The 23497-nt window shown below is 39.3% G+C and overlaps 1 protein-coding gene across 2 annotated transcripts in view; it reads left to right on the top strand.

Annotated features, from left to right (window-relative positions):
* LOC144320789 (contactin-associated protein-like 3) overlaps positions 1-23497 on the top strand; it is a 197480-nt gene that overhangs the window by 15984 nt on the left and 157999 nt on the right. For both annotated transcript variants that reach the window (XM_077909755.1, XM_077909750.1), the window contains exon 2: positions 20382-20492. In XM_077909755.1, coding sequence (XP_077765881.1) covers positions 20382-20492 — 111 coding nt within the window. The remainder of the gene's footprint in view (positions 1-20381; positions 20493-23497) is intronic.

The raw sequence follows: 23497 nt of genomic DNA, 5'->3' as shown, positions 1-23497 counted from the left end.
CCTGAGCCAAAGGCAGACACTTAACCACCTGAGCCACCCAGATGCCCCACTAGTGTGCATATATGATTACACATTTAAGCAACTTTAAAGCTGTATGTATAACATTGGTGTGTAGTTGGTGGAATGGAGAAAGAGGACAAGATAAATCTATATGAACAACTGAAAATACATGGGAAGGGGTGATCAGACATAAAGCATTCTACAATTTTTGCATTATTTTGTGGAGGGAATTAAAATCTGTTTAATTGTAGGCTTTGTTAAATTGTTAACCAAAATGCAGTGTAAAATTTTAAGGAGGCCCACAAGAAGAATATGTAAGAAGATATGTAATAGGAAGTTTACATTCCAAACCAGTAGAATAAAAAAAAAAAATGGAATAGGTGAGGGGCAGATTTCAATCTGTTCAAAAGAAAACAGAAAAAGAGAGGAGAAGAAAAGAAAGCTTTGGGTAAAATAGACAAATAAAATATAATGAAGTGATAAGGATATAGCAATTTGTTTTTTTTTTTTTTAATTTATTTTTTATTGGTGTTCAATTTACTAACATACAGAATAACACCCAGTGCCCGTCACCCATTCACTCCCACCCCCCGCCCTCCTCCCCTTCTACCACCCCTAGTTCGTTTCCCAGAGTTAGCAGTCTTTACGTTCTGTCTCCCTTTCTGGTATTTCCCACACATTTCTTCTCCCTTCCCTTATATTCCCTTTCACTATTATTTATATTCCCCAAATGAATGAGAACATATAATGTTTGTCCTTCTCCGACTGACTTACTTCACTCAGCATAATACCCTCCAGTTCCATCCACGTTGAAGCAAATGGTGGGTATTTGTCATTTCTAATAGCTGAGTAATATTCCATTGTATACATAAACCACATCTTCTTTATCCATTCATCTTTTGTTGGACACCGAGGCTCCTTCCACAGTTTGGCTATCGTGGCCATTGCTGTTATAAACATCGGGGTGCGGGTGTCCCGGCGTTTCATTGCATTTGTATCTTTGGGGTAAATCCCCAACAGTGCAATTGCTGGGTCGTAGGGCAGGTCTATTTTTAACTGTTTGAGGAACCTCCACACAGTTTTCCAGAGTGGCTGCACCAGTTCACATTCCCACCAACAGTGTAAGAGGGTTCCCTTTTCTCCGCATCCTCTCCAACATTTGTTGTTTCCTGCCTTGTTAATTTTCCCCATTCTCACTGGTGTGAGGTGGTATCTCATTGTAGTTTTGATTTGTATTTCCCTGATGGCAAGTGATGCAGAACATTTTCTCATATGCGTGTTGGCCATGTCTATGTCTTCCTCTGTGAGATTTCTGTTCATGTCTTTTGCCCATTTCATGATTGGATTGTTTGTTTCTTTGGTGTTGAGTTTAATAAGTTCTTTATAGATCTTGGAAACTAGCCCTTTATCTGATATGTCATTTGCAAATATCTTCTCCCATTCTGTAGGTTGTCTTTGAGTTTTGTTGACTGTATCCTTTGCTGTGCAAAAGCTTCTTATCTTGATGAAGTCCCAATAGTTCATTTTTGCTTTTGTTTCTTTTGCCTTCGTGGATGTATCTTGCAAGAAGTTACTATGGCCGAGTTCAAAAAGGGTGTTGCCTGTGTTCTTCTCTAGGATTTTGATGGAATCTTGTCTCACATTTAGATCTTTCATCCATTTTGAGTTTATCTTTGTGTATGGTGAAAGAGAGTGGTCTAGTTTCATTCTTCTGCATGTGGATGTCCAATTTTCCCAGCACCATTTATTGAAGAGACTGTCTTTCTTCCAATGGATAGTCTTTCCTCCTTTATCGAATATTAGTTGCCCATAAAGTTCAGGGTCCACTTCTGGATTCTCTATTCTGTTCCACTGATCTATGTGTCTGTTTTTGTGCCAGTACCACACTGTCTTGATGACCACAGCTTTGTAGTACAACCTGAAATCTGGCATTGTGATGCCCCCAGATATGGTTTTCTTTTTTAAAATTCCCCTGGCTATTCGGGGTCTTTTCTGATTCCACACAAATCTTAAAATAATTTGTTCTAACTCTCTGAAGAAAGTCCATGGTATTTTGATAGGGATTGCATTAAACGTGTATATTGCCCTGGGTAACATTGACATTTTCACAATATTAATTCTGCCAATCCATGAGCATGGAATATTTTTCCATCTCTTTGTGTCTTCCTCAATTTCTTTCAGAAGTGTTCTATAGTTTTGAGGGTATAGATCCTTTACATCTTTGGTTAGGTTTATTCCTAGGTATCTTATGCTTTTGGGTGCAATTGTAAATGGGATTGACTCCTTAATTTCTCTTTCTTCAGTCTCATTGTTAGTGTATAGAAATGCCACTGACTTCTGGGCATTGATTTTGTATCCTGCCACGCTACCAAAATGCTGTATGAGTTCTAGCAATCTTGGGGTGGAGACTTTTGGGTTTTCTATGTAGAGTATCATGTCATCGGCGAAGAGGGAGAGTTTGACTTCTTCTTTGCCAATTTGAATGCCTTTAATGTCTTTTTGTTGTCTGATTGCCGAGGCTAGGACTTCCAGTACTATGTTGAACAGCAGTGGTGAGAGTGGACATCCCTGTCTTGTTCCTGATCTTAGGGGAAAGGCTCCTAGTGCTTCCCCATTGAGAATGATATTTGCTGTGGGCTTTTCATAGATGGCTTTTAAGATGTCGAGGAATGTTCCCTCTATCCCTACACTCTGAAGAGTTTTGATCAGGAATGGATGCTGTATTTTGTCAAATGCTTTCTCTGCATCCAATGAGAGGATCATATGGTTCTTGGTTTTTCTCTTGCTGATATGATGAATCACATTGATTGTTTTACGGGTGTTGAACCAGCCTTGTGTCCCAGGGATAAATCCTACTTGGTCATGGTGAATAATTTTCTTAATGTACTGTTGGATCCTATTGGCCAGTATCTTGTTGAGAATTTTTGCATCCATGTTCATCAGGGATATTGGTCTGTAATTCTCCTTTTTGGCGGGGTCTTTGTCTGGCTTTGGAATTAAGGTGATGCTGGCTTCATAGAACGAATTTGGAAGTACTCCATCTCTTTCTATCTTTCCAAACAGCTTTAGGAGAATAGGTATGATTTCTTCTTTAAACGTTTGATAAAATTCCCCTGGGAAGCCATCTGGCCCTGGACTCTTGTGTCTTGGGAGGTTTTTGATGACTGCTTCAATTTCCTCCCTGGTTATTGGCCTGTTCAGGTTTTCTATTTCTTCCTGTTCCAGTTTTGGTAGTTTGTGGCTTTCCAGGAATGCGTCCATTTCTTCTAGATTGCCTAATTTATTGGCGTATAGCTGTTCATAATATGTTTTTAAAATCGTTTGTATTTCCTTGGTGTTGGTAGTGATCTCTCCTTTCTCATTCATGATTTTATTAATTTGAGTCTTCTCTCTCTTCTTTTTAATAAGGCTGGCTAATGGTTTATCTATCTTATTAATTCTTTCAAAGAACCAACTCCTGGTTCTGTTGATCTGTTCCACAGTTCTTCTGGTCTCGATTTCGTTGAGTTCTGCTCGAATCTTTATTAACTCCCTTCTTCTCTTGGGTGTAGGATCTATTTGCTGTTTTTTCTCTAGCTCCTTTATGTGTAAGGTTAGCTTTTGTATTTGAGTTCTTTCCAGTTTTTGAATGGATGCTTGTATTGCGATGTATTTCCCCCTTAGGACTGCTTTTGCTGCATCCCAAAGATTTTGAACGGTTGTATCTTCATTCTCATTAGTTTCCATGAATCTTTTTAATTCTTCCTTAATTTCCTGGTTGACCCTTTTATCTTTTAGCAGGATGGTCCTTAACCTCCACGTGTTTGAGGTCCTTCCAAACTTCTTGTTGTGATTTAGTTCTAATTTCAAGGCATTATGGTCCGAGAATATGCAGGGGACAATCCCATTCTTTTGGTATCGGTTCAGACCCGATTTGTGACCCAATATGTGGTCTATTCTGGAGAAAGTTCCATGTGCGCTTGAGAAGAATGTGTATTCAGTTGAGTTTGGATGTAAAGTTCTGTAGATATCTGTGAAATCCATCTGGTCCAGTGTATCATTTAAAGCTCTCGTTTCTTTGGAGATGTTGTGCTTAGAAGACCTATCGAGTATAGAAAGAGCTAGATTGAAGTCACCAAGTATAAGTGTATTATTATCTAAGTATTTCTTCACTTTGGTTAATAATTGATTTATATATTTGGCAGCTCCCACATTCGGAGCATATATATTGAGGATTGTTAAGTCCTCTTGTTGAATAGATCCTTTAAGTATGATATAGTGTCCCTCTTCATCTCTCACTACAGTCTTTGGGGTAAATTTTAGTTTATCTGATATAAGGATGGCTACCCCTGCTTTCTTTTGAGGACCATTCGAATGGTAAATGGTTCTCCAACCTTTTATTTTCAGGCTGTAGGTGTCCTTCTGTCTAAAATGAGTCTCTTGTAGACAGCAAATAGATGGGTCCTGCTTTTTTATCCAGTCTGAAACCCTGCGCCTTTTGATGGGGTCATTAAGCCCGTTTACATTCAGAGTTACTATTGAGAGATATGAGTTTAGTGTCATCATGATATCTATTCAGTCTCTGTTTTTGTGGACTGTTCCACTGAATTTCTTCTTAAAGGGGAATTTTAAGAGTCCCCCTTAAAATTTCTTGCAGAGCTGGTTTGGAGGTCACATATTCTTTTAGTTGCTGCCTGTCTTGGAAGCTCTTTATCTCTCCTTCCATTTTGAATGAGAGCCTTGCTGGATAAAGTATTCTTGGTTGCATGTTCTTCTCATTTAGGACCCTGAATATATCCTGCCAGCCCTTTCTGGCCTGCCAGGTCTCTGTGGAGAGGTCTGCTGTTACCCTAATACTCCTCCCCATAAAAGTCAGGGATTTCTTGTCTCTTGCTGCTTTAAGGATCTTCTCCTTATCTTTGGAATTTGCAAGCTTCACAATTAAATGTCGAGGTGTTGAACGGTTTTTATTGATTTTAGGGGGGGATCTCTCTATTTCCTGGATCTGAATGCCTGTTTCCCTTCCCAGATTAGGAAAGTTTTCAGCTAGAATTTGTTCAAATACATATTCTGTCCCTCTGTCCCTTTCGGCGCCCTCGGGAACCCCAATTAAATGTAGGTTTTTCTTCCTCAGGCTGTCGTTTATTTCCCTTAATCTATCTTCATGGTCTTTTAATTGTTTGTCTCTTTTTTCCTCAGTTTCCCTCTTTGCTATCAACTTGTCTTCTATGTCACTCACTCGTTCTTCCACCTCGTTAACCCTCGTCGTTAGGACTTCTAGTTTGGATTGCATCTCATTCAATTGATTTTTAATTTCTGCCTGATTAGCTCTAAATTCTGCAGTCATGAAGTCTCTTGAGTCCTTTATACTTTTTTCTAGAGCCACCAGTAGCTGTATAATAGTGCTTCTGAATTGGCTTTCTGACATTGAATTGTAATCCAGATTTTGTAACTCTGTGGGAGAGAGGACTGTTTCTGATTCTTTCTTTTGAGGTGAGGTTTTCCTTCTAGTCATTTTGCTCAGTGCAGAGTGGCCAAAAGCAAGTTGTATTGGGAAAAAGAGAAAAAGAGAGGAGAGAAAGAAGGAAAGAAAAGAGAAAGAGAAAAAAAAGGGAAGAGAAAAAAAAAAGAAAAAAAAGAAGAAAAAGAAAAAGAAAGGAGAAAAAAAAAGGGGGGGTGGGGGAAGGAAACAAATCAAAAAGCAAAACAAAACAAACAAAAAAAAACAAAAAAAAAACCAAAAACAAAAAAAACAAAAAAAAGAACCACAGGGGAGTATCTTCTGATTCTGTGTTCTTTAAGTCCCTTGGCTTCTCCTGGAAGTTGTCCGTCTAGCTGGTGTTCTGGGGGAGGGGCCTGCTGTGCTGATTTTCAGGTGTTAGCAGTTGGGGGAGCTGCTCTGCCCCTGCCTGGTGCAGGGCTCAGTGGGGGTTGTTTACCCCGTGAGGCCGCAGGAGGAACAGCCCCAGTGGCGGGGCAGCTCTGGAAACCTGGATTCAGCTCCGGCAGGAACTCCGTCTGCAGGGCCTGGAGGCCCCGGGGCGGGGCCGCTGATCTGCTCAGCTCGGGGCAGGAGCGTCCTCGCTGTCCTGGGCCCTCCCGGTCTCTGCCTGTCCCGGGGGAGGCCGGATCCTGGGCTGTGTCCCGGTGCCCTGTGCTCCGGAGCCTGCGCTGTTGGATTCGCGCTCCCGGGCCGCGCAGCCCCCTCCGCGGAGCCGCCGCCCGAGCCCCTCCGAGCTGCTCCTGGAACCGCGCAGGCCCCTCTGCACGGAGCCTCCTCCTCTGCCCGAGCCCCTCCGAGCTGCTCCCGGGGCCGCGCAGCCCCCTCCGCGGAGCCGCCACCCGAGCCCCTCCGAGCTGCTCCTGGAACCGCGCAGGCCCCTCCGCACGGAGCCTCTTCCTCTGCCCGAGCCCCCCCGAGCTGCTCCCGCCCCGCAGCCCCCTCCGCGGAGGCGCCCCCGAGCCCCCCGAGCTGCTCCGGGTCCCGCCGTGCGCGCTGCAGCCCTTAGGGAGCTCGGCGCACTCTCCTGGGCGCGCAGTTGCTGTTACTGTCCCGGGGAGCCCGAGGGCATCCCCTCCCTCCTGGGTCCTGCTCCAACTCCCCGCGAGCCCCTTTCCGCCCGGGAAGGTCGGTGCAGCTCCTGCTCCTCCGGGACGGGGCTCTCCTGTCCTGGGGACACTCGCCCCGGCCTCAGCCCGGCTCCTCGCGGGGCCCCTCCCCCTTGGAGGCCTTTGTTCCTTTATTTCTTTTTCCTCGTCTTCCTACCTTGAGAGAAGCGCGAACTCTTCTCACTGTAGCATTCCAGCTGGTCTCTCTTTAAATCTCAGGCCGAATTCATAGATTTTCAGGATAATTTGAAGGTTTTCTAGGTAGTTTGGTGGAGACAGGTGATTTGGGGACCCTGCTCTTCCGCCATCTTGCTCCTCCCCCCCGGATATAGCAATTTGAATAAATTATTTCCAGCTTCTATTTTATGGGGATGTATTACATTGGACAGTAATATTCAGGCTTTCAAATACATATAGAATATTTACATTTTTACTTGACTAAAAAAACCCAGTTCCAATGAATTTCAAAGAATTATTAACATAAAAATAAATTTCCTAAAATTGAAAAAGAATAATGTGTTTCAATTACAGAAGCTCATGTTGTTCTGAGTTAAATAAATGGAGCACAATAATGGAAATTGTCAAGTGAAAATTGTGGAAATAGGGGGCCCCCCTGGGTGGCTCAGTCAATTAAGCATCTGCCTTTGGCTCAGGTCATGATCCCAGGATCCTTGGATCGAGACCTGTGTTGTCGGGTTCCCTGCTCAGCAGGGAGTCTGCTTCTCCCTCTCCCTCTGTTGCTCCCCCTGCTTGCATGTGCTCTCTGTCTGTCAAACACATAAATAAGATTTTTTAAAAAATTGTGGAAATGGGAAAAACAGGGAAACACAGTCCCGGTTTTGGTCACCAAAGATAATGATGTAAGCTGATTTGCTATAATGGAATAAGAGCTTATTTGACTTCTTCACAGCTGTAAGATCAGAAACAAAAGGAAAAGCAGAAATAAATACACGTTATGAGGGAAAATAACTTTTTCACTAGAAATTTACAGTCATGAGTAGGGAGGATGACAAGGGAGAGTAAGCTCTTGCTAATATTCTTTGGGAAATAAGTAAAATTTCGCCTTAGGCATTGTTCAAAAAGTAGGATTAAGCATTGTGTTAAAAATAGAAGGATAATCAGTGGAAAAGGAATTAAATATGATATTTTGCATGCTGTTCAAAATCGTGCAATTTCCTCCTCTAGGAAAAAGTCATGTTTTTCTGTTTCATGTTTTAATATGATCATACGTTTATTCATTCATCTCTGATATGGAGAGTATTCATGGTAAAACAAAGGAAATATGTTTATATTTGAGAACAGGTGAATGGGATCCTTTAAGTGTGTAGGAATTTTCATCTAATCTCCTTTTCTTATGGACTGCTGTTAGAGTTACAGCAATAACTCTAAGTATGACATTTGGCATCATGGGTGGATTTGGGTGGCACAATTTAATTTGTGCTCGTAACACTTTACTAGTATACTTATGAAGTTATTAAGTTTCAGCAATTATTGCTGATAAATTACGGAGACCTTTTTTCTATGGCTGTCTGAAATCTTGAGCTATTTCCCGTATTTTAAAATAGAATAAGACATCGGATTTTCTCATGCGTTTTTCTGTTAAAATCTAGAGTTCCCCGAGGTTAGCGGATTTGTATCTTTTATAAACTAATTTTAAGTTCTGTGGTCTTATATAATGCTTTTGCGGTGCAGATATAGAGTCAGGTTTATAAAAGAAAAGGCAGTATCTATACATGGTATCATTCAGCACATGCTGTGAATTTTAAATTTCTACTTGCTGCTGAACATTTATACATTTCCCCTTCTTTTTGACATGAGTGCAATATATCAGCATGGCTCGGAAGGTTAGTAGAGGAGTAGGAAAAACCCACCCTCTGCGGGTAAATTTTTTAAAGAAATGTTTAGTTACACCCTATGAAAATTACAACAAATAGATATGTTATCTTTATAGATGTGTCTAATGAGATATCTGAAAATGTACTACTTTATTCAATGGTAATCTAAGTTTGCATTTACTTGATATACGTTTACGCACACACACACACATGCATACACACGCTTCCTAAAAATGATTGGATTTTCCACTTGTGTAACAGCAGTGGCCTCTAGTTTTGAATAAGCATGAACAATTAAACAAAATGATTGTTCTATGGAAATTTTTTTGGCAGAGACCCAAGTTTTCAGTGAACTGTTACCATTTAAATTTAAATAATTTTTAGGTAAACATTACATTAAACAGCAATGCTGCAGCGTACTGGCACCTCAGCGGGTTCTACCAGAAAATACTACACTGTGAGTGAATGGTTGAAACTTTAAGTATCATCAAAATTCCGGAAGATAACAAATTCCATAATATAAAAACCCTCCTTTGTTCCCTCCTTGTATTTGTATTCCTCCTTGGAACTCTACAGAGAAATTACTGCCCTGTGTTTTTCTCCCTTCAACAAAATGGAAAAAACCCCAGCATTTTGTGGAAGGGTCATGAACAAATAAATACTTGTGCTTGGAATGGATTGATTGTACATGCTGCCACCAACTACGCACCTGTTTTGAACAACTATCCCTTGTTGACTCTCAGAAGAAAGAAGGGAGGCAGAGAGGAAGAAAGGAAGGAGAGGATGGGAGGGAGAGGGGAGAGAAAACAAAAGGCAAGTGAATCCAAATTACAAAACAAAGCTTGTGGCCAGACTTTCATCTGCAGTCCCAAAAGCTTTTTGAAACCTCCAGTTGATTATTTAAAGCACAAAATACACATTTCTTTGCAATGGCATGTATTCTATTTCTCATTCCTATAAAGCAGTGAGTCTTTAGCTTGGGAATATGTTAGTTATTTTGTTTTTATCAATTTTAAATTCTTTCCACTGAAAATGCCCAAAGATCAGATATTCTTTCCAAGATAGAGTAAAAAGTTCTCATGTCACCTAAGTCTTGTCCTAAAAATTCAACTATTTGTTACAATATTTATGGATCAAATAAGATAGTACACTGTTAGGATTGTTTTTTGTTTTGTTTTGTTTTGTTTTTTGTTCTGTTAAATTTTTGTAAGTTCTTTAAGAAAGTCATCTGGACTTTCAGGAGAAACATTCTTCAAAATATAAATGACCATCTAATTCCTTTTGTGTTTCATCATCAGTCTTTAAAAACGTTGCACTGTGGTTTTCAATCATTTTACAATCATATAGTAGAGAGGGAATTAAATAATTTTCTTTCTAAACTTTTGGTGGAGAAAATTGAGAAACTTAAAAAATTTGCGGTTTCAAAATAAATTATTTATTCCCTCAAGAAATATTTATTAGGTATTGCTCCACAAAGCAGCTTATGTAGAAGCAACATTTATAGACTGAAGCTCTGTGGTTTTATGGCAATTACTGTATTTTGGTAATTCATGTGAACAATGTATGAACAGAAAAATTAAAAGCGGGCACACTTGATTGCCTTGTGACCATTTTAACAATATGAGCATAGCTTGTGGGATATTAGACTTTGCCCCTTGAAATGGACATCTCATATTTACGTGCAAGCAAGGCAGTTCTTCAACCAATGAGCTATGGATAGTTAAAATATTTTTAAACTAAATGTTTAGGGCAAAGTCAATACTCATGTGAGTCAATAGCTGACTTCCCAAGTGTGTCCTTCTGGGTCAAGTTTGATAGGGTTTCAGATTTTTTTTAAAGATTTTATTTATTTATTCATGAGAGACACACCAAGAGAGGCAGAGACACAGGCAGAGGAGAAGCAGGCTCCCTGCAGGGAGCCCAATGCGGGACTTGATCCCAGGACCCCAGGATCATGCCCTGAGCCAAAAGCAGAAGCTCAACCACGGAGCCACCCAGGTGCCCCAGGGTTTCAGATTTTTGGAATTGTGTCCCTTACACTGCCAAGTCACCCCTACTGGTTTAAACGCTAAGCACAGAACACCATGGGGATGCCCGGGCTGCTCACGGGAAGACAGGTGGCTACCGTTGAGCCACTCTGCCGTGCCCTGCAGGTATGGTGTGCGCTTCCTCCCCTGAAGAGCAGAGGGTGTCTGCCTTGAGTGCGGGAGTATCCTCCATTGTATCTGAAATACCTGGTTTGGTGGGGCTCAAGGTAAAACACCCCTGTTAAATCAGAATTGCAGGGGTGGGGAGAATGCTAATTTTTAAAATGCCCCCGCTGCTTTTCCTGGCGTTCAGTTTGGTGACAGATGCTCAGTGATGTAAGGGATCAGCGGGTCCTGTCTGGGGCCTCGGAAAGTCCTTGGCAGACAGCTTCAGGACCCCTGCCACCCCGCCCCATAAACCATGAAACTTCATATAGGAAGGTAGGTCTCTTGGGCATCAGTGTCCAAGAAACTATTGCTATGCTTGTTTGCCCCTGAACTCTATTGCACAGAATTGTGCAAACCTTGACACATCTGGAGATGTTCCTTTCTTGGAATGCAGAGATGTTCTGTTCTTTCCATTTGTGAGTTCTTCCTGAGAAGTATCTGAGTGTGGTGGGCCCCTGGCTGTTACTGATGTTTTAAAGCAGGAACAAGAATGTCACCTGAAACGAATGCTTCCTGCACAGTTCCCTTGTGCTGGTGCGGCCCTCTCTTCTCCACCCTTGTTAACCTGTGTCCCACTGTCACCTGCCTCAGCCTGGAAATGAAGACTGCGTGCTTTTCCTATCAGGATGAGTTGGGCTGTTTCCATGTTGTTAGCTCAATACATGTCACGGATGAAATATAACTTAGATATGGAGATTGAAGAAAGTTCTTCTCCAACTTGTGGCCAATTTAATTCAGCACACATTTATCAGATGCCTACCATGTGCCAGGCACTGCACTAGAAGCTGAGGAAATAAAGATAAATATTGTTTTTTTTTTTTTTTTTTTTTTTTATGAAAACTGCTGATCCTAAATGAGAGGCAGGATGATTCATTAAAATGGCACCAGTTGTAATGCTGGAATCACAGTCACCATTGGGTATCTGTGGTTTTTGCTGAATATAAGTTTTCAGGGACCTTGGTGGATAATAATTGGGATTATTAAAATGTTGCCTTTCAAACAAGTCCAAATCCTTGGCTCCTGTGGAAGGAGGCTGTGGAAGGAGGGAAACCTGTGAGAAAACTGAAACAGTTCTCCTTCCAGAGCTCTGAATCTTCTGAGGTTTGGAAGTCATGCAGTTTTGCATTATTTTAAAACCAGGAAGGAGTAGACTTTTTTTTTTTTTTTTTTTCATTTGCCAGGCCAAGTGCTAGAGCTAAATTTCACAAAGAGGCTTCTTAACATATAGCTGGAATAGAATCAATGTGAAGATTAAGTGTTTATGTCTTTTCTTAAGGTAGTTATTTGAATCATGGCCTGTATTCTTTTTTTTTCACAGACTTTATTCTTAAGTAAATCCTCAGTTGTTGATAAAAAGAAAGTTGTTTTTAGTGCGCATTATTTTTAGAGCAGTTTTAAGTTCACAACAGAATTAAGCAGAAAGTACAGGGATTTCCTATTCCCCCCCTTTCCGCATACATGTGCAGCCTCACCTATCATCAACAGCCACTCTCAGAGCGCTTCATTTGTTCAAACTGATGAACCTATCTTGACATGTCATTATTACTCAGAGTTCATGATTTATATCAGGGATCACACTTGGTGTTGTATAGTCTATGGGATTTGCCAAATGTATAAAGACATGTATTTACCATCCCAGTGTCTCACAGAGTGGCTTCCCTACCCTAAAAATGCCCTGTGTTCCACCTATTGATTCCTGTCTACCTCTTAAACACTGACAACTACTGATCTTTTTTACTGTCTCTGTAATTTTGCTTTTTGCCAAAATGTCATATAGTTGGAATCAAACGGTATGTAGCCTCTTCAGATTGGCTTCTTTCACTTAGTAACATGCATTTAAGGTTCCTCCATGTTTTTTCATGGCTTGATAGCTCATTTCTTTTTAGTGTTGAAAATACTCCATTGTCTGGTTGTGCTACAGTTTCTTTATCCATTCACCTACTAAAGGACACTCTGTTTGAGCCCACGTTTTGGCAATTCATGAGTAAAGCTGTTATAAACAGTGTGCACATGTTTCTGTGTGGACATAAGTTTTCAACTCCTTTGGGTAAATACCAAGGAGTGTAATTGTTGGAATGCATGGTAGGAGTATATTTAGTTTTTTAAGAACCTGCCAAATTGTCTTCCAAGAAGATCGTACCATTTTGTGTTCCCACCAGCGATGAGTGAGAGTTCCTGTTGCTCTACATCCCTGCCAGATTTTTATGTTGGCAGTGTTTCAGGGCTTGGCCATTCTAATAGGTGTGTGGTGGCATCTCATTGTTTTATTTATTTATTTATTTATTTATTTATTTATTTATTTATTTAGTAAAAAAAGATTTTATTTATTTATTCATGAGAGAGAGAGAGAGAGAGAGAGAGAAAAGCAGAGACACAGGGAGAGGGAGAAGCAGGCTCCATGCAGGGAGCCCGACGTGGGACTCAACCCCGGGTCTCCAGGATCACGCCCTGGGCAGAAGGCAGCGCTCAACCGCTGAGCCACCCAGGCTTCCTGGTATCTCATTGTTTTAATTTCCATTTCCCTGATGACCTATTATGTGGAACCTCTTGTTACATGCTTATCTGACATCTGCACATCTTCTTTATTGAAGTCCCTGGAAGTCTTTGGACCAATTTTTAAATGGAGTTGGGTTTTTTTTAATTGTTGAGCTTAAAAGTTATTTTTATATTTTGGAGAATGGTTCTTTGTCAAATGTATCTTTTGCAAATATTGTCTCCCATTTTTTTTGACAGTGTCTTTTGCAGAGCAGAAAATTTTAACTTTCATGAAGGCCAGTTTATCAATTCTTTCTTTCATAGATTGTACCTTTTGTGTTTTAATCTAAAAAAGTCATTGCCCAATACAGAGCATCTGGATTTTCTCCTGTGCCATCTTTTTGGGTATTTTATCGTTTTGTACTTTACTGTTAGATCTATGATCTGTTTGAGACATTTTGTGAAAGGTGAAAAATCTGTGTGTAGATTCATGACTCTACATGTGGACGTCCAGTTGTTCCAGCACCATTTGTTGAAAAGACCATCTTTGCTCCATTGTATTGCTTTTGCTCCTTTGTCCGAGGCCAGTTGATTATATTGTGTGGGCCCACTTCTGGGCTTTATTCTATTCTATTTGTCAGTTCGTTTTCCCAAACCATATTGTCTTGACTCCTGTGTCTTTATAGTAGGTCTTGAAGCCAGGTGGTGTCTGTCCTCCACCCCTAATACTGTGTTGGCTAATCTTGGTTGTTTATTTCTCTCCACATAAACTTTAGAATTGGTTTCTTGATATCCACAAAATACCTTGCAGGGATTTCTTTCTTTTTTTTTTTTTTTAAAGATTTTATTTATTTATGATAGTCACAGAGAGAGAGAGAGGGGCAGAAACACAGGCAGAGGGAGGAGCAGGCTCCATGCACCTGGAGCCTGACGTGGGATTCGATCCCGCGTCTCCAGGATCGCGCCCTGGGCCAAAGGCAGGCGCCAAACCGCTGCGCCACCCAGGGATCCCGGATTTCGATTGCAATTGCCATGAATCTATAGACCAAATTGGAAGAACTGACATCTTGACAATATTGAATCTTCCTTGCATATGGACTCTCTATTTATTTAGGCCTTTGATTTTATGCATCCGTGTTTTGTATTGATAGTGTACATATTTTTTAGATGTATGCCCAAGTGTTTCGTATTTTTGGATGCTAATGTAAGTGGTATTGTGTGTGTATGTATGTATGTATGTATGTATTTAATTTTGGTGTTGTGTTTTTAATTTCAACTTCAACCTGTTCATTACTGATATATAAAGAAAGCAATCAACTTTTGTTTATTAGCCTTATATCCTGCCAACTTGCCATATCTCTTATTAGTTTCAGGTTTCTGTTTTTAATTTTTGTTTTAGCTAATTCTTTTGGATTTTCTACATAGATGATCATGACATTTGCGAACAGAGATTTCTTCCTTCTCAATCTGTATCCCTTTTATTTCCTCTTCTAGTCTAATTGCATTAATTAAAGACTTCTAGTAGGATGTTGAAAAGGAATGAGGAGAGGGAACATCCTTTTCTTGTTCCTGATCTTAGTGGGGAAACTTCAAGTTTCTCACCATTAAGTACGATTTAACTATAAATTTTCAGTAGGTATTCTTCTTCAAGATGGAGAAATTCTCCTCTATTTCTAGTTTAAGAGTTTTGACCACAAATAGGTGTTGGACTTTGTCAAATACTTTTTCTGCATCTATTTATGTGATCATGTGATTTTTCTTCTTTAGCCCATTGATGCGGTAGATTACATTAATTGCTTTCTGAATGTTGAGTCAGCCTTGCATACCTGGGATAAATTACACTTGTTCATGGTGTATAATTCTCTTTATGCATTGTTGGATTCAATTTGCTAATATTTTGTTGAGGGTTTTACATCTATGTTTATGAGAAGTATTGGTCTATAGGTTTCTTTTCTTGTAATATCTATGACTGGTTTTGGTATTAGGATAATTCAGTTGTCATAAAATGAATTGGAATGTATTCCCTATGCTTCTATCTTCTGAAAGAATTTGTAGAGAATTTGGAAAATTTCTTCCTTAATGTTGGGTAGAATTTACCACTGAAGCCATCTGGACCTGGTGTTTTCTGTTTTGGAAGGTTACTAATTATAGATTCAAATTCTTTAATAGATGTAGGCCTATATAGATTGTTTTCCTTCTTGTGTGAATTTGGCAGATTGTATCTTTTAGTCCATATAACCTAGATTATTAAATGTGTGGACATAGAGTTGTCCATATTATTTCTTTATTTTCATGTCATGTCCATGGGATCTGTAGTGATGCTGTTTCTTTCATTTCTGATATTAATAATTTGTGACCTTTCCTTTCTTTTTTTTTTTTTTTAAGCTAACCTGGCTAGAACCTTTTACTGATCTTTTCAAAGAGCCAGCTTTTGGCTTTTTTGATTTTCTGCACTGATTTCTTATTTTCAATTTTATTGACTTGTGCTCTAACAAGAAGACTTTTTCAAAAGTGATTTCATGTATTTAAGTTGCACATTTTCTGGAAGTTCAAAGACAAGTCATTAGGCAGGAAGCTCTTTTTATTAACAAATATTTGCCCATTTACATCTTCTCTACCATTTGGATTCAGCATTTGGAATATACTATTTTGTAATTTAAAATTTGCTCAAAAATCTGTGAAACATTTTATAAATGCTTTGATCTAAGAAAAGGAAATATTACCAGTATGAATTCACTCAACTGGAGGGCCTACACCAGGTCCAGATAGCTTCAGTGGTAAATGAATTTACCTGAAAATATATATATATAATTTTGAGAAAAAGAAGCTGATATATTGTTTTATAATCTCAGTCTAAGGCTGTTCTTTTGGTAAGATGTATAATAGGCTTTTGATTAAAATGGCATTGTAATAGGTACAACTAGTGAGACAAGGTTTGAGTATTTCATAAATATGAATTATATCAGAATGCACGCAAAGGTGTCCCTGGCACTTTGATCTGAGTCATATATAAATCATGAACAATTGTGGTGTATTTTTTTTTCTCCAAACACATGACAACGGACCATCACTTTGCCTTTAGAATTCTTAAGCTGTTTTGAGAACCTCACTTTGAGTACATTTGAACCACTGAAGGATCAGTGCTTTTCAAAATTAAGATTATTCCATAGAATCACTCTCATTAATATGAGTGGTTATTAGGAAGGGGAATAAAGTTGCTTTAGCTTATTTAGCTGTAATAGTCTCTGTCTATCTTCATAAGTTAATTCTCATAAGCTTATTATTTGTACTCAACTTGCTTTTCCCTCTAAGTGATAAATAGTGGTTCTTTAAAATTATTTTGCCATCTCACTTGCTAAAAACCACAATTTGTGAATAATTCTTGTGTCTTTGAAACATTTCAGGAATCATCTTTTTTTTGGATAGAAATAATATTTATTAGATTATTCATAAGAATGGTATTCACTTAGTGGGATTCAAAAGTTTTATAATGATGCCAAAAAAGAAAATTAAATTGGGTCTTGACAATTTTTGCTTCAGGAATCTTAGCAGAAAATATAGACATTTCAGATTGAAAACAATAGTTAATGGAAGTTCAGGATGACTCCTGAGCCTTCACCTTACATGCATTAAATTTAGTTAGAAACACACTGAATGCCTAGAAAACACTGTCAAAATCCAGAACCACTCCTCTCCAGATGCCTTATAGAATGTGACCACCTTGTTTTTGACCACACATATCCTCAACTTTTACAATGTTGGAATAAATTGGAACACAGGCTTTAAAGCCTCTAAGTTAGGGTTAGATAGAAAATTGTCATTCTAGATATTTATTTATTTACTTATTTATTTGCTTATTTGAGAGAGAGAGAGAGAGAGAGTATATGAGAGAAAGAGAGAGAGAACACAAGCAGGAGAAGGGGCAGAGGCAGAAGCAGACTCCCCACTGAATAGGGAGCCAGATGTGAGGCTCCATCCCAGGACCCTGAGATCACAACCTGAGCTGAAGGCAGATGCTTCACTGACTGAGCCACCCAGGTGCCTGAAAATTATCATTTTAAAATAAATTTTATAAATTGTTCTTCCAAAGAAAGATTACAACACAAAGATTACTACTACTACTACTACTACTACTACTACTACTACTACTTTTTAAAGACTAAGCTTCATATGCCTTCTTTGAGGAAAGAATAAAAAATGACAATATGGTTTAGAACTTTAAATCCTTCCTTTTCCATCTTTGTAGGGGGAAAATGTCTTTATAAGATATTTTGAAGGAACTTAGTGTTGCCTTGTATTACCATAGTGAGAATAATAAAAGCAAATACTTGTAATCCTTAGCAATCCTCTTAGTGTATGAATCCCATTGTACAGTGATATGACTCCTTGCCATACTGCTGTGTGACTCCCATTGCCTAGTTGTGTAACTCCCCACTGTGCAGTTGTGGGAGTTGGCTCCCCATTGTATAATTAGACAATACCACCATAGTACAGTTGTGTGATTCTCCACTGTCCAGTTGTGTGTCTCTTCATTGTACAATTGTGAGAATCCCCACCGTCCAGTTGTGTATCTCTTCACTGTCCAGTTGCGTGATTTCCCATTGAAAATAGACCTGCCCTACGACCCACCAATTGCACTGTTGGGGATTTACCCCAAAGATACAGATGCAATGAAACGCCAGGACACCTGCACCCCGATGTTTATAGCAGCAATGGCCACAATAGCCAAACTGTGGAAGAAGCCTCGGTGTCCATCGAAAGATGAGTGGATAAAGAAGATGTGGTCTATGTATACAATGGAATATTACTCAGCTATTAGAAATGACAAATACCCACCATGGATGGAACTGGAGGGTATTATGCTGAGTGAAGTCAGTCGGAGAAGGACAAACATTATATGTTCTCATTCATTTGGGGAATATAAATAATAGTGAAAGGGAATATAAGGGAAGGGAGAAGAAATGTGTGGGAAATATCAGAAAGGGAGACAGAACATAAAGACTGCTAACTCTGGGAAATGAACTAGGGGTGGTAGAAAGGGAGGAGGGCGGGGGGTGGGAGTGAATGGGTGACAGGCACTGGGGGTTATTCTGTATGTTGGTAAATTGAACACCAATAAAAAATAAAAAATAAAAATCTTAAAAAAAAAAAAGAAATCTCATCAGAGAGAACCGAGGCTTAGGGAAGGGTGAGTGACACCCCAAGAGCAGGCAAGCTGTCAAATGCCAACCACACCCAAGTTCAGCTCCAAAATCTGTGCTAGGTCCTCATCAGTTTCCAACTTAAGAGGAGACCATAAGTGGTGAGAGGACAACAACCGTGTGAGCAACAGAGACGAGGGGGCAGCGTGGGGACAGACCCCTAAAGGAAATTTTGTGGGGCCAGGGCTGGGAAGAGAGCAGGCTTCCAAAGACACACAGTTAATGGGAATAATCTTCTCTTGCTCTCAGTCTTCTGTGTGACTTCAAGTTGGCGGTGAGGTCTGCATTCATGGTCTGCTCAACATGCTGGCACTCCTGAGAGATTTCTAACCTAACACTCAAGTTTGCTCAGTTGACCATGAACTGTAGACAACATCCTCCTCTGGAGTGTCCTGAAGTACTAATAATAGCCCAATATGAACTCAACACCTTGGTGCTTCAGTGCATGACCCCCATCACAGGGGCTTCCTGGGCCTTCCTTGTGCCAAAGCCTGTGTCCCCTTCTCAGAGCAATGGTTGCGAATGCATTACATATTTGTATATGTATATGCCAATTACAGTGATGTGCTGATATCAATAAATTAGAAATTGTTATATAATGTCTCCTTAGCTATTAAGTACATTAAATAACAAAATCTAGTAGTGAGTTGAATAAATGCTATTATTTTGAAATAACGAGGAGCATCAACTGTATTTCTAGATATCCATGACAATGATTGCTATGAGAATACCTCTAACTTATGATGGTAACAAATCAAATGCATGGGCACTACTCAAAATGCTGTGGTCTGTTGCTGCTCATGATTAAAGAAAATACTGAATTTTTGCTAAAGGTTTGATGAACATAAAGATGTGGTTTTTCTGTTAGTCTTCCCAGGCTCCTTAAATCGTGTCTCTACCCCATGTTATGAATTTCCAAGTCATGGTTTCCCCGATTCAATTTCCTTGAAAAATTCTCTTGGGCTTTTGATTGGACTTCTAAATGAATCTTTAGATCAAACTGGGGGTGGCTGAGATGTTAAACATGCTGTCTGTGATTACTGGAGGCTGTATTTTATGTAGTTTTGCTTTAATGTCTTTCAATATAGTTTTTATAATAATCCCCATTATGTTTTTTTCCATTATTATGTTTTGCACAGTTTCCTAAGATTCATTCTTAGATACTTTATGTGTTTTGTTATTATTTGCTATTCTATTTAATTTATCGTCTAACCCCAGCTAGAGTTTAAAGTGAAATCAGTTTTTGGGATATGGAGCTATTAAGCCAGTCAATTAGCTACTTTTGGATTTTTTACCTCTACAGTCGTATCATCTGAAAGTGATGACATTTGCTTTTTTTTTTTTCAATTCTATGCTTTTAATTTGTAAATGTTCTCTTATATCCTGATTGGACTTTGAGAGCAGCATTCAACAGAAGCAGTGATGCCTATTAAAGTCTTCTTCCTGATTTCAAAGGAAATTCTTCTGATAGTTCTTCCATTGAGGGGCAGTGGGCTGCAACCAACTTTTAACAGTTGGCAAGAGCCAATCGTTAACTTTTCATGAATTGTGTAAGCCAGTTGTTAAAATACAGCCATTATTAAAGATTAAATTGTAGAAAGTTACAGTGAAATAAATCATGTTAAAAACAAAGGTAAGTTCTCCAAACTCACCACTCATTACTCTATTTCATGGCATCTTGCTATTATCTGTGCTCTTGAGTTTATTTCAGTGTCTTGGATCTGTAGGCTGGAAATACTGTCTAATGGTGTGAACATGTGTGAGTCTCTTTTCAGTCCCATGCTTGGTGATATCTCACTGACAGCTTGTAATTGGCCACGATGGGAGTACGTACACCATAGAAGATGGCAAATGCTACCAGTCAGGGCTTTTATTTTCTTTAAGAGCCTGTTGTTAGCATTTACTAACACACCTCTGACCAAGACTGATGGTTGCCACAGGTTCTAGCATTTTCTTAGCCTGTTAACTAAAAAGGGAGGGAAAGAAGGAAGGAGAGGAGGAAGAGGAGGAAGGAAGTAGGAAGGGAGGGGGAGAAGAAGACAAGCCTTGAGCAGGGAGTTAACCGGAACTTGGTATTTTCTGCACAGATAACTGTGATGCTGCGCTGGCATCCACCTTGCCGCGAGAAGCCTTCAGCAGCTCTTCGGAGCTGTCCAGCAGCCACGGCCCGGGCTTTGCAAGTCTTAATCGCAGAGATGGTGAGTCCGATACCGTATTGTCCTTGATCCATCATGATTCTTTCTCAGGGAGAATAATTATCATTCTTACTTAATATTCATTCTTACGGTTCACAAAGTAATTATATTGCAGTTTAATGAAAATGAAGAAGCAGGGATCCCTGGGTGGCGCAGCGGTTTGGTGCCTGCCTTTGGCCCGGGGCGCGATCCTGGAGACCCGGGATCGAATCCCACGTCGGGCTCCCAGTGCATGGAGCCTGCTTCTCCCTCTGCCTGAGTCTCTGCCTCTCTCTCTCTCTCTGTGTGACTATCATAAATAAAAACAAAAACAAAAACAAAAAAAACCTGCCTTTCCAATTTATATCTCTATATGGTAGGAATAGAAGGAAAAAATTAAAAAAAAAAAAAAGAAAATGAAGAAGCAGTTCAACATTTTGTTTCTTCCCTTCCTTCTTCTTTAATCTTTTTTGTTTGTTTTGACATCTCCCTTCCCTGTTGATGGACAGCAAATGATCATCAATGAGATTCAAATCAGAAGGAGATTATTGGACGCTCTAGATTATTTCCTAATTTATCACCCTTTTTTAGCTTTAGGGCACCCTATGGACGAGTGACTAGTCAAGAATAGGTATCATGAGTAGCTAAACCAACAAATGGATGGGCCAATGTCACGGGTGCTGAGGGACACCCAACAAGTCACTGGCATCAGTGAGATGGGAAGCTGCCTTAGGAGAGTGATGGGGAAACAGCTTCATCCCAGGAGCTGGCCTGGGAGGAGCCCGAGGGAAGGCATCTGTTAAAAATAGATTCCCTTTGTATGTGTAGGAAGGGCAATAATGGATTACTTTTTGAAGAGATATTTACTCATTCTTGCTCCTTGAATGTCATTGACTCAGTTACTTTTTCTTTTGCACAAATAATAGTTCAATGGATTGAATAAGCTAATACATACAAACTCAAATGTTTTACTACCTTTTTAAAGGGATAGGTTAACTTTTTTTGGTGAATTATTAATTCAGAAAGTGAAATTTTATCTATTTATTTATTTTTAAAGATTTTATTTATTTATTCATGAGAGACACAGAGATAGAGAGAGGCAGAGACACAGGCAGAGGGAGAAGCAGGCTCCCTGCAGGGAGCCCAATGCAGGACTCGATCCCAGGATCCCCGGGATCACTCCCTGAGCTAAAGGCAGATGTTCAACCACTGAGACACCGAGGTGCCCCAGAAAGTGAAATTTTAAATTAACTGTGACCCATGTAAATGTAAAACTTGAAGCTAGGACTATGGAATTGAGCATTTCCTCCCTTTATCTGGTATTTCTAAGATCATAGTTTAAGTATAGCTTGAATTTTATTGTATCCTTAAAAATCAAATGCAGGAACCCTGCAAGTGACCAAATAGACTGGTAGGGCACATTAAGGACACAGTGAAGGATTTTGGCAAGTTTAGAGGGGAGAGCATACCCACTGATGACCACCTTCATGGTCCTTTATGAAGAAGCAGCATTTCTGGCCAGATAATTTATTCCTCCAGATATTTATGAAGCATCAGGCATGATAACTTTCAGTTCTCCAATGAAAATATCTTCTCATTGAAACCAGATTTCCATTAATAATTAAATGATCAAATTTACTATTTTTGGTCTGGTGGTTACTCTAATACCAGCTTAACATCTAAACTTTCCAGTGGTTGCCCAAAGACTATAAAACCTAAATAAGCACCATACTTAATTAGTTTAAAGAATCCCGAGGGGCCTGTGTATTGTGTTTTTGATTTGCATATACAGAATATCTTTATGATTCAGGCCTCCCGTCCTGTCAGTGCGGTGGCACTGGGAAGTTTATAAGCATTTAGAGAGAAAATCCCGATGTTTAAGATGAATTTATTTCCATTACATTTAATTTAAAAATTAATAACTTAGAATATGATAAGCAGCCATTATAAAATGGTAAGTATAAAACCTATTTGCTATGTTCAGATCACTCTCTTTGCAAATTTAAATTAATTTTTTTAAGAGCGTGGCAATCAACTGATGAGGTTTTTTTTTTCTTATGATTGTTGTTACTCTGATTGTATACAATCCCCATTTCACGAAATATTCCTTCATTTTACCATCTGATTTCATACCCATTGCTAAAGCTAGATTCATCTAGCACAGTTTATTGATATTCCTTCTGGAGGATTATCTATGTATATTTTCTTTTAAAAGCCATCATATCAGATTAGCCAGCATATCCTTACCAGCTGGAGAACAGATTAGCTCACTTCAGTTAAGGATATTATGATGTAAAACGTGGATTGTGTAAAATATGGATGATTATAATAATGACAACGATGATTCTTCATATATAGTACTTTTGGCTTTTTTGAAAATTCTGTGCATGATCTGGTGATGGAAATCATGTTAGACTACTTGTTATATGATTAGAATTTCCTTGGTGTATGTTATGGTACTTGGAGGTTTTATTTTTTTGTATTTGTTATTTATTTTATATTTAAAGATTTATTTATTTACTTGAGAGAAGGAGGGAGGGAGAGAGAGAGAGGGAGAGAGAGAGAGGGAGCGAGCCATGGAAGGGCAGAGGGAGAGAGAGAGAATCTTAAGCAGATTCCCCACTGAGCAAGGAGCCTGATGCTTGATCTCAAAACCTGGGAGATCAAGGACCTGAGCCAAAATCAAGAGTCGGGCACTTAACCCACTGACACACCCAGGAGCTCCATGGTACTTGGAAGTATTAAAAAAAGATGGTCTGTTTTACCTCCCTATTTTCTTATTTTTCCCAGGAGTCTTTGAGCTTTCAAATGTTTTTCTGAAAAATTAGAAATATCTGAAATATCATGGCTTCTGCTAGGGATTTTATGTGGAGCTGATCACTGCATCTACTTGATGCATGGGGTCGTAAGACTAGGCGGGACATTATTTTTTTAAATTTTATTTTATATTATTATTATTAAGGATTTTACTTATTTACTTATTTTAGAGAGAAAAAATGCATGATGTGGAGGGGGAAGGGAGGGTAGAG

Source organism: Canis aureus, chromosome 1 (assembly GCF_053574225.1).
Source record: "Canis aureus isolate CA01 chromosome 1, VMU_Caureus_v.1.0, whole genome shotgun sequence".
In the NCBI taxonomy this organism is placed as follows: Eukaryota; Metazoa; Chordata; class Mammalia; order Carnivora; family Canidae; genus Canis; species Canis aureus.
The sequence above is the reverse complement of the archived record's forward strand: the minus strand, read 5'-3'. Positions and strand labels throughout refer to the sequence as shown.